General features: G+C 35.5%; 1 protein-coding gene across 2 annotated transcripts in view; it reads left to right on the plus strand.

Moving 5' to 3' along the window:
- The window catches only part of PPFIA2 (PTPRF interacting protein alpha 2), a 465,096-nt gene that overhangs the window by 393,540 nt on the left and 58,953 nt on the right, over nucleotides 1–12,603 (plus strand). For both annotated transcript variants that reach the window (XM_026499958.4, XM_044384552.3), the window contains exons 18-19: nucleotides 2,044–2,174; nucleotides 3,934–4,088. In XM_026499958.4, the coding sequence (XP_026355743.1) occupies nucleotides 2,044–2,174; nucleotides 3,934–4,088 (286 nt within the window). The remainder of the gene's footprint in view (nucleotides 1–2,043; nucleotides 2,175–3,933; nucleotides 4,089–12,603) is intronic.

Raw genomic sequence — 12,603 nt, forward strand, 5'->3', positions numbered from 1 at the left:
TTCTTTGTCTTTTTTAAATTAAAGAAATCTATATTATATTTGTGTGGCTTAGATTGATGGAATATTTTTTTCTTGAGTTAACATCCATCTTCCTATTGTATCTTCTCCTTGATACTACCAGTTGGTTCTCAACTGTCAAATTTATCGTGCATAAAGTTGTCTCTGACTTCCTCTACCACTTAAAAGGATTATTCTGGGAATATAGAAAGAAATCTGAGTAGACGGATGTAGACGTTCAGTGGATATGAAAAAAAAAAGTCACAAAGGAAGGTCCGGTACAAAAATGCAGGCTCAGGCTCAGGGAATTCAGGGGGTGAAGAAATAGTTGGTAAGAAAAGTAGGTCATGGAAAGACTACAAACTAAAAATCGTTGTATATCAGGCTAAGGAGTTACAGGTGTGATCCATTTGCACTTCAAAAGAACACGTTAAGATAAGTATTATCACGTCCATTTTACTGATGAGGAAATTGAATCTTAGAGAAGGTAAGTAATTAGCACATGATATTCAACAAATAAGAGAAACCAGAATTCAAATCCATCTCTGATTCCAAATCCTGTCTCCTCTATTTTATTTATATAGTATAAGCTCCAAGCATTATTCAGACGAACAGTTCGTATCTGATGTTTTTAAAAGCTGGTATTTGGAAAGTTGGCATAGTTTGACTGGCAGTGTGGAGAGAATAAGGCATTTTAGGAGGTGTTTCAGGGGAAAAAATCTGGAAGCAGAAGGGTCAGGCTTAGCAGAAATAATCACAGAAAACAATTATGGCTAGATCATGGGACCGTGAAGACATAAACACATATTAGGTAGAGTTTGGAAACGCACTTTATGAATTTAGATGAGAAGTGAGTTTAGAAAGAGTTTTGCAGAGTAATAACATGCTGAAAGTAGTTCTTGAAAAAGATTCTTCTGGTGGCACTATACTCGTTGAAATGGAGTGAAGAAATCCTATAAAGATGCCTATATGAACTCTTAAAAGTCATCTAGGCTTAGATGACAAAAGCCCAGTCAAACAATTCAGTTTCTCCAATGCATGAGGTCTTTATCCTATATCATATGTAAACACATTTATGCATAATAGCTTAACATAGAAATAAAGGAAGACATTATGTAGACATAAGATGATAAACAGCTTTAAAATTTTTGCTATAGCCATATTGCTAACTTTTTGTATCAGAACTTCCAGAACTGTATCTTCTAACTATGCTTTCCACAGTCTTTCTATGTGTATGTATTTCAATGCACAGTGATGCCATGAAAAAAAATGCAGGATTGTTGTAAAAAAATACCTCTTTACATAAAATCAACTCGATTGTTGAAAAGTCTTACTGTAATGCAGTTTTATATGTCTATGGCAAAATTTATGGTATCCTGAATTGCTCTGGATTCTGAACTAAATTCTTTAAAGAAATCCCTTCCACCCCATCTTCTGTTTTCTGTCCATGTTCCCGTGAGAGGTAGTAAATGAAACAATTTTCAAGAATTTTTTTTCTAATAAACTGCCACTCATTTTTTAAACATCTGGAACACATTTCATTAGCCTGATTTAATACACTTTATCTGGTAAAGCAGTGTTTTTGCCACCTTCTCTTCTCACTTCAAAAATCTGTGTAAAAGATATCCATGTTATGATGACCTGCCTTTGCATACTTTTTTAGTGAATTAGCTCAAATAATGTGTTCAGTAACTTTTTATAAAGCATTTACATTCCTGATATATTGAAATGGATTCTAGGATAGCTTTTTTATAGTCCCTGTTGATCTATGGTATTTATTTACTCTGAAATAATATTTTTGTGTAAAGTGTCCATGGTTTTTTTTTTTTTTTTTCAAACCGGAATGTCTTCACTTTTAAACAGTTATGACAGTCACACTCTTCAGTAATGTGAATTTATATGTGTAAGACCTATATGCCCCAAGTTTTTTATTTTGTTTTTGTATTAGAGTTACTCAAATAGCCTTGCTTAATGATTTCTCCATTTCCATCAATTTCAGTTGAAATCTAGAAAGAGTTCATCTGAATGTATTGTTTTTGCTTCTAGATTGCAGTGGTGGAAGAAGATGGTCGGGAGGATAAAGCAACAATTAAATGTGAAACTTCTCCTCCCCCTACCCCTAGAGCCATCAGGATGACTCACACCCTTCCCTCCTCCTACCACAATGATGCCCGAAGGTATGATTCTCCCAGCACACAGCACAAGGCATGCTCTCCTTCTGAAAATATTCCTTTCTTTCAGCGTCATCAGATAGACTGCTTAAACGTTTATATGAGAAATTTGAATTGAGCTCTAACTCTCCATTAGAGTATTACCCTGCACCCTCCTCCCAGCATCACTTGTGGAAAAAAAAAAAAACTTGCATTCTGAGATCAAATTTTTAGTTTTAAAAATAACTATATATTCGTGGTCTTATTAGCCAATGTGGATGAGATTAACTCTTCCATTTTTAGTAGATACTTCCTATTAAAGTCAGGCTAATGGAAGGACTTATTTGGAAGAATAACAAAAAAAATTAAGGGATTCTAGGACGAGACTATAAATTTGGCTTAGGCGTAAGAATAATGAGAGTCTGTAAAGTTCATAATTGCACATCATTTACTTTTAGCAGACAGATATGTACACCACGGTCCGGGGGCTGGTGCTGCCAGCTAGAACAGCCACTCAGGCACAAAATTCTTATGAAAAAAAAAGGTATATTTGCCAAAATGTTAAAAGAAAAGATAAGGGAAATACCCATTTTTCATAGTAACTCATCCTAAGGTCCTTTCTGTCTGACTATAAAATTGCAAACAGATCTCCATAACAATGGCATAAATAAATCTAAATTTGCAATTCACATCTTAAATATATAGCCTTTTACAGTCTTATCAATTGCAGCATCTCTAGACACATAATTGATATAACTGAACATAATGACTTAGTATTAATAACTTACGTAAGAATCTGTCTTCTAAATAGTATGTGTTTTACAACAACTATGTTTGAAAACAGAGCTTTCTGTGCTGGCAGGCACTTTTTTTTCCCAGTTTTGTTTATTTTTAATTTCTAACGTGAAAAAAACCACCAATTACTCCAGTTTCAAAATATATGCTTTCACCCTCCAAGAAAAGAGTGAATTATACCTTAACATGTGAAAGCTATTGGTTTGGAGTTTAGAGAATGTGAACTCATTTATTAGGACAAATAAGTAAAGTAATTCATCATGGTGTTGTCACATTAACAGCTGTAGAATAGATAGCAATATATATTGAACGTCTTCTATGAATACAGTGTCAGTTACATTGACCGGGAATGAAACCTCAAGCAACTGCTTGGAATTCATTTCAGTTTATCATGTACCTAAAAGGATACCTGAGAACTGTAAGAAAAAACATAAAGTGATCACCAGAGCATATGATTAGTTGCTTCTAAATCCTACCTAGATGATTTAAAATTAAACGAATTAGACTCTAAAACTGAGAGAGAGAAGGTGGCTAGAAGAAAACTCAGTAAAATGTGGGTTGGAATAGCAGCTTAAATTTCACTGTTAGTTAAATTTAAATGTCTTATCATAGGTCATTACGTTTATGACTTAAAAAAAAAAAACACATAAACTCCAAGAAGGAAATAGGGAAAGGGTCACATGCTAAAGAAAAGAATGTCATTCAACATGCAATTAATAAGCCAACCTGTGTTCATTGATTCATTTGAGATTGTATCAATAATAAGGGGGGAAAACATTTAGAACAAAAATAATCTTTTCTAGAGAAAATTTGGAGGCTCAGGGCCCTAAAGCTGGAAAAAAAAAGAAAAACCAAAAAAACTTCAGTATGCTTAAGAGCAAACGTGGGAGGAAAGGGAGAAAATCAGTGTTCTTCCATTCGTCCCTTTCTAAAGGAACAAGTCTTGTGTACCTTGTGGGACAAGCAGTTTGCTCTCTTTTGTGTTTTGCAGTAGTTTGTCTGCCTCCCTTGAGCCAGAAAGCCTTGGGCTTGGCAGTGCCAATAGCAGCCAAGACTCTCTTCACAAAGCCCCCAAGAAGAAGGGAATCAAGTCTTCAATAGGACGTCTGTTTGGTAAAAAAGAAAAAGCCCGACTTGGGCAGCTCCGTAAGTGTGCATGCGTTTGACTCTTCACTGCCACTCATTTCGGTCACTTCTGAGGGCCCGTCTGCTTTTCATTTCATTTCCCATCTTTGCATTTCTTCTTTTTTCTCCCTGACAAACTTTCTTTTTCTATCAGCTCTGTAAATTCAGTTTAGCTGACTAATGTTGGACAGAACTTACAAGGGAAGAATATTGTAAAATGTACAGCCCTTTCGATTTCTCTGTGAATGACAATAGCTAGAATTTATTTGATGCTGACTCTGTGATAGACACCAGGCCCCTATGAGGCAAGTGTTATTACTGTTATTCTTATTTATTGATGAGTAAACAATGTCTTAGTAATTTGTGGAACTGAGAAATGTATCCTAGTGTCAGTGTTTCAAACCAGTTTAAAACCACTGAGCATACTGCCACTTAAGGCACAGATATCTATACAAGCTTTTCTGCTGAAACAGTTGAGATACCTATAAAAAGCCAAAATAATTTTTTTTAGTCAAAATAAAGAATTATGATATGCAGGGCGAAAAAGTACAGGATTTCTTTGTTTAAACCTAACACAGCTTCCACAAACAAACTCTACACTATATAGGTGGGGAGACAGAGGAAGGAATAGGGCAATAGGGATCGTGTTCGTTAGTTATTGTCAGTCATTAATCGAATAAAAATATAGATTGGTACATTTGAAATGATCCTAGGTAAATATATAAATATATGTACATAGATAGGTGATGGATGGATGGATGGATGGACATGTTTATAATTGTCTGAAACAAAAAGAATATGAAAAATGTATTTCCTAAAAGGATAATATATACATTTGCCGTGTGTGTGTGTGTGTCTTCCTATATATTTATTTTTTCTTCTGATATCTTTTTTCATCGTATTGGCTATTCGTGATTGCATCTTCTTTTTTCCATCTTTTCCCATTTAACTTACAACTATAGTTAAATTATTGGGAAAATATTTGGTTCCTACCTCAAATAGTAAATGCTGAACAGAATGATACAGATTTCTTAGCACTTTCTTTAGTTTTACAAGCAATGCTCCAGCTCCCAGGCTTACTGTCCTGTCCTGGCACCAAAAGAATTTCTGAGAATAATATTTATGTTTGCAAATTTACAAATGTGGTATATTCAGAAATGCCCTTCCCAACTTCTGTAATGTAAAACCCACACAAAACATCAGAAGCCATGGGAAACTGATATCTGACCAGCTGTGTGATTAAATGTTACTCAGCAGGTGAATTAAATCCTCTTTGGATTTGTTTCTCAGGAGAGGAACTTCTTAAGCTGTAAAAAAAAATACTGCATAAGGAAAGAAGATAGAAGATGATTTTTTAAAATATAAAATATACATGCCAAGGCACTGTTTCAATTTTTTTATTTGACAATTATTTATAATCTTACCAAATTATTTGTCATTTCCAATATGTTACAGTGTAATTCATGATAGTGTAGATAGTTATTTTAAAGTATTTTTTTTGCTAACATAGTAATCATTTTATTTATTCCTATTTTCAACATATATATTCATTTTAGGATCTGTAATTTACTTTTCCCTTTTAACATATATTTAATTGCCTTTCTCTCATGGATTTTTTTCTATTTTTATTTTGTATTTAACTATGATGAGGAATAACTGAATTAGAAATTTTATCAATATTCTTTCAAAATCAAGGTATCCAAGATATAATTTAAAGTCTGGTAAAATATAGATTATTCTAGAAACCTAGGCCTTCTTACCCATTTTCAGTGACTGTGTGTCTCTATATCAGACCAGATGAAAAGGGAATTGATGATAATTATTTTCTGATCAACTCCATCCAATTCGGAAACTAAGCGATAGTTATTGGGGATCATAGCATGACCCCAGAAAGAATTCTGAGCCCTGAGCAATTTTGTTTTATGCTGAAGAACAGCAGAGATACAGTATAAATAAAGTCAGAGTCAGCAGCATGCTAAGAACTGCCATACTGATGAGGAAGACAGGGACAAACATCTGTGCCTCTAGAGCTATATAGAACCTGTACTGAAGGGGAATCAAAGCTCCTGGGGAAGCTAAGAAGAAAAAGTCTTTATTGGAAATAAGACTGGAGTAAATATGAAGAAAATACAGACACAAATAGGTTCTAAAACATATATTTACCAAAAAAAAATGGTACATAGTACCACCGGTACTTTGGTTGAGGGATATGGACTAAGGTCTACTTTAGTCTTGGAAGGTGTATCCAGGTTGTAAGGGGAAGACTGAAAACTTTTCAAACCCAGGGGCTACCACCTGGTAGTGCTGATTTATGCATCAGAAGAAACTAAGAAAGCGCCTCTAGTGGTTGTGATTTTAATAGCTTTTGATCTGGCAAATTCAGACACAGGCACTGGCAATGTTCTTCTATCAGTGCGAATAGAAATAGAAAAAAAAAAAAAAAGAAGGCACAGAAAGTAATCTGGTAGAGGATTGATGGTGTCAAAGAACCAAATTTGAAGTTTTAGACCACATTCTAAGATTCTGAACTCTTAAAGATTTAGCTCATAAGCTCAAAGAAAAAAGTAATCAGGGTAGCTATGCTGGAGTCCTCTAAATGGAGGAAGAAAACTGTCTAAACAAAACTACAAACATATTCTCTTGGTTCCTCAGGAATGATAAAGAACAAAGGAGAAATTCTTAGTAATTCAAAGAGGAAAATATTGGTAAAGGGGGTGTTGTTTGCTTGTATAACAATCCAAAAAGCTAGGGTTATAAGATAAACTTCAGATATGACAGATCAGTCAGTGTGACTGCATTAATAACCCCTAACCATGGTGAATCAGGCTGAATATGCAAGTAGTCATTTTTTCAAATGTGTTACTAGCACAGGCAGTATAAACATGGGAGACCCCAAAGCACAAAGGAAACAACACATCAAAAAACATTTGAATAAAGCTAACAGAAACCAAACAAAATTGTTTTATTCCAGAAGTCTATTTATTTATTTATTTGAGAGAGAGAAAGCAAGCCAGAGGGGGTGGGGGAGAGGCAGAGAGGTAGAGAGAGTCTTAAGCAGGCTTCACGTTGGGTGTGGCAGGGCTCAGTCTCACGACCCTGAGATCGTGACCTGAGCCAGAATCAAGAGTTGGATGCTTAACTGACTGAGCCACCCAGGTGCCCCTATTCCAGAAATCCTTAAAGCATGTTTTCCTTGGATACCTTGATTATTCACTCAAATCACAAAAGTAGCATGGAGAAAATCTTGGTAGTAATGGAAGGTTTCAAGTTTCCAGGTACCTTTTAGAAAATTCATTCTGCTCTTTATGAGATGGTTTGACAGTTCTATTTATAGTATTAATGCCTATAATGTAGGAGCAGGATTTACAAACTAAAAATATCTACTCAGTGCATCAGATTATAGGCAGAGCTTAAAATAACAGGAAGTGATATAGATTAAAATGAGTGAATGAGCATTTGTTCTTCCATTTAAAGCATTCATATATATGAAACATATTCATATATATGAAACATATATATGAGCCAAGTTTACCTGAAGGTACCAGTTGAATTTGGGGAGAGTATCCTACCAGAGGAAGTATTCTTCTAGCAGACATGGGATCTGGTTTTAGTTTCTCTTTCTCCTTTTATTTTCACTTACTCTTTTCCGATATTACAAATTTCAAAATGAAAAGATGTAAAAACAGGTTTGATAATCTTGTTGAGGGACATAGAGACAACAGGACCAGTAAGAACTTCTGCTGACTTCCTAGAACCTAGGTCCAGGGTGTGATAGTAGTCTCTCAAGACTTAGCAGTCCAATGACCACAGCCTTTTTTCCCAATTTATGCATCTAGTTGCAAGGCATCTCTGATATATCCATTAATATTTAAACATGCTTATGTCTAATCTATTTTTAAAGTCATCATTTTATCCTGCCATCTTACTTAGATGTTGACTTATCTTTCCCCTACTCCTAATATCCCAGCTTAAGTGAGTTGTCCACAGTTACTGTTTTCACATTTTCATCTGTCAGTCACTTTATAACCTACCACAGCCTGACTTCCACACAAACTACTACTAAAATTCTAGAAACAATTTTAGTCTTAAGCAATATAGAAGATTGGTTAAGACAATGAAGGATAGATGTTATCCCAACAGTTCAAAAGGATGGTAACATACTCACAATAGTATCTATTATGATGTGAACTTAAGGAAGAAGAAGTATTATATGAAATAGGAGACCTCTTCCTAAAAACATAATTTGAAAGAATTTGGTACCAAAGTTGTATGCATAACAAATGATAGATATAAGCGAGCATGTAAGAACAATGTCAGAAAGGCCACTAGCCCCAAATAAACTGATGATTGGAAAAATTGTCCGGACCAAAACGGGACTTGTAAAATCCTTTTATAATTTTTGTTTAATAATTCTAAAATTTAAAGAAAATGAATAAAAGTAAAATTTGCCTTATGTGAACAGAATATACAAATTAGTGGAACTATTCAAAAACTCATTTTTGCTTTTGCTTGCTTAAAGAGAAAAATTTTACCCAGAAAAGAAACATTAACAAGAGGGAATTGAAACCCAACAGGGTTGAGATTTTGAGGGAAAAAAAGAACACACAGATAATCCAGAATCATTTCTGTCTTCCTACTTCGTGTGAGTAAGCATATGTTGAGCCACTCTTACGTGTGGAGTACCGACCATGGACTTCAGTAGAATGGCTAAAGCATAACTGTTGACATCAAGAAACTTTCAATTTAGTAAGACAGAGTACATAAGCACATACAACCTTTTATTTTAAACAAAACAAAACCTTCAGTACATTCCTGATCCAGAAAAATTTTACCTGCTGTATTGTCTATCCTACCAGGATAGATAGGGGCAGGGGTTTTGAACCCCACAATCTAAGATTATACATCAGTTATTGGAATCCTGACTGGCTTGCCTTTTAATTCTATCTGAAGGCATTAACCTATTTGGAAGCAAAGCAAATTAAATTGTGTTAAAAATAACCATGTCAGATGATACTCGTTTGTTTTTCTGACAAAGTTACTCAGTTGCAGAACAGGAAAGACAGTGGGTGAGCTGTGACTCATGGCATCCCTGTGGATAAGATGTCAAAATGGGGTCTGGGTGATGGAAAAATTCAGTGGGGTTTATAACTGGTTGAATAATCCTATTATAGTGCTAATGAGTGGAGTGCTGCCACCTTGGATCAAGGTTTCTGGTGGCATAACTAGAACTTCTCTGTCTTTGGTCAATACATCCCCAGTCACTGGACATGAATATTTCAATAGCACAAGCATCTGATTGATGGATTACTGATACGGATAGGAAACACAAATGAAAAAAAAAAAATTAGAGTTGTTCCTGAATACTATCTCAAAAATATCTCTCCATATGATCTTAATACATTCTTTGGTTTACTACCTGGGAAAACACCAGCTTTCCCAGGTCTTCAGAGAACCCCAATTATAATGACTATAAAGAAAAAAAGAACAGAATACACATGACCATCCTAGCCAATGTTAACAGTGAATGATAAGGATAAAGAAAAGAGGCCATTGACAGACATTGTAAGAGAGGTGAACAGAAATCAAAGACGCAGAGATTTTCAAGAATGGAGAATTGATCCAATAGAACTAAATGCGACAAAGCTATGGAGAAAAAAAAAAAAAAAACAGAAAAATATGTTAAATTTGAACAGGAAGTATCCCCAATTTTGGGTGTATAAAATGCATGTATCATTGAAAATAAATAAATAAATAAATAAATAAATAAATAAATAAATAAAAGCTACTTAGCAACTTCCCTTTAAGTGCACATGGAAAGCAATACATCTCCGAGAGATTTTTTTATCTGCAATTTAGCAGTTCTTTTTCCTTTATGGTCATCTGCCAGATTGTATTATAGTTGCCTGAACTCATTGACCTACTATAATTAGCATAATGAAGAAAATACCTTCATAATGACAAAACAGCATCAATATTGCACCAGGATTATTCAGCAAGCACCTTTCTTCACAAGAAATTTGGGTGCCTTATGCTGATCTTTACCCAAAAATTTAGATTGTTCCTAGATGCTCTGGAGCCAACAGATACAATAGAAATTCTACGAAGTATCAATTACAGATGACTCATGGTCTGCATGTGAAAGGGCCTTTCTTTGAAGAAAGCACTATTTAGCTTTAATTATGAGTGCATTTGTTATATACGCTTTATGAGCCAGGCCCTGTGTCTAGGTGCATTTTTCAGAGAGCTAACAGACTAAAAGATATAGAGCAATTAAATAACCATTTATAAACTCAGAGTGTATTTAAATCCAAGCGAAGGCTATGGATTAATACTAAAGAGAGGTCAGATACAAGAAAAGATAGGGAAGGCACCAACAGGCAACAGATTGCAGTCTTCATCTCTCTTGAGTTAAAGCTCCCTTTTTAAATACAAGAACAGGGACCTCTGTTGGACAAATGGAGAGGTCCAGACCTTGAAATGTGGGTTTTGGCTAGAAATTCCTATAGACTTATATTTCACGGGCCACCATGAAATAAATTATATTGAATGGAATCTAAGCAACATAGAGATATTTGCCCTCATGGTTCAGCTCCAGCCAGTACCATTCATAGATCTGAGTATATGAAGGTCCTTTACTGAATTCCTTGGCCAGGGTCTTAGGAAGCCTCATGCTTTGCAGCACCTTCCTTAGAATTTTCTGTTATCTGTCTCTGGTGCCTGAGAGAGGCTGGGGCTGGCGGTGCTATCTGGGTAGGACATTCTTAGCCAAGAAGCAAAGATATGGACCTGTGTGGGTCTAATCACTGGAAGCACTGGTGTTTTGTTTTGTTTTACCTTTCAGACCCTGGGACAAACCAGGGAGGCAGTACCATCTAGGCATGGTACCCGATCCAAGCAAACCATGTGGATTTGAGTCCCTGTTTCTCCCCTTCAGAATGTACCCTGACTCTCTTTCCCATGCTTGGGGTCAACCAGATATCCCAGGTTGCCCAGAGACTTACCCCCATGAGGTTGTTCTGGGCCAGTGGCCCAACTCTTGTTGCAGGGGGGCGATCTAACAAGTGAATCACTCACTTCTGCTGTCTGGAATGCTATTGTATGATGTTGGACCACTAGGTTGTTGTCCTGCTGAGTTGGGGTTACTCAAAATGTTTATATAGAAGTTGAGCTGGAAAAAAATACTTGAGTGGGACCCTCACATCCTAGGAATGGTCCTGTGTCCAACAATTTCAACTCTTTATAAAGACCTCACCAAAGTCAATGTGCTTAGTGATACCCTAGAGAACCTCATTGAGGGCAAGGACTTTGACTTGGGCATTTGCATGCACAACTACTAGGTGGCCACTGACAAAGTGATAAGAAGTTTATTATCTGAGTAATCCACTGAATCATGAAACTCCAGAATTCAATGCCTGAGTACCTCATGCCATGAGAAGGTAGAGAGTTAATGATGCTCTCTTCATATTCTTAATGAACCTCCCAGAAAGTGAGTAACACCTAGCTTCCACAGGCTAGCATTTCATATCAGGGTCATGCTTGCCATTTTAAGGACAAGCTAAAGGATTTTCTACTCATTTAAGAATTTAGAATCCTGTTCCCTGCCCAATGTGTCAGCTGCTCTTTGTAGTCACTGTGACATTTGAAAATGTGCCTCCTTCCCCCCACCAACATATGCAAATATTAATTTCCTTTTGGAGATTGGTACTGTCTCCAGTTTAGAACCATCAGTATAGAGAGAGCTGTCCAACAGAAATATAATTCAAGCCACAAATGTGAGTCACGTGTATAATTTTTAATTTTCTAGGAACTACATTAAGAAAAGTAAAAAGAGACCAGTGAGGTAAATCATCAATAATTATTTTATTTAAGTCAATATATCAGAACATTTCAACATATAATCAACATAAAATTATTAGATATCTTATATTCTTTTTTGCATTATGTTTTCAAAAGCATGTGTGTATTTTATACTTGCAATACTTAGTTTGGACCAGCCACATTTCAAGTGCTTCATAGCTCCATATGACTAGTGAATAAGATGTTGGTACAGGTAAATAGGTAGATATTCCTAAAGTCCACATAGCCATATGAACCCACTACCAACTGGACAAGAATAAGGCAGACTCTCTCCAGAGTCAGATGATCATCCGTAGAGTAAGAATTCATCAGCCGATTTGGCTAAGATCATCCTTACCAATAGCTGGAACCTGAATTTTGCTGGACCAGTTCTATGAAAGAAGGTTCTCATCCAGAAATGTTTTAATTGGGCTTAAAAAAATGTACCGTATTAGACTTTTGCTCCTGCTTAAGGGTGCTGTCCTACATGTGATCCTTAAAAATAATTTTACTTACTATGGCCATAAATATTATTTTGAAAGAGGATATGGCCATAGTTCTCTATTAAATGTTCTATTCAAAGGATATTAGATTTTGAAGTATTCAGAGTATTTCCAAGCTCCTCATGCTTTTTATTTTTATAATTTTATTTATGGGAAACAAATTCTAATATCTTTTTTTTCTGGGTCTAGATTTGACT

The sequence above is a fragment of the Ursus arctos genome, unplaced genomic scaffold (assembly GCF_023065955.2).
Source record: "Ursus arctos isolate Adak ecotype North America unplaced genomic scaffold, UrsArc2.0 scaffold_21, whole genome shotgun sequence".
In the NCBI taxonomy this organism is placed as follows: Eukaryota; Metazoa; Chordata; class Mammalia; order Carnivora; family Ursidae; genus Ursus; species Ursus arctos.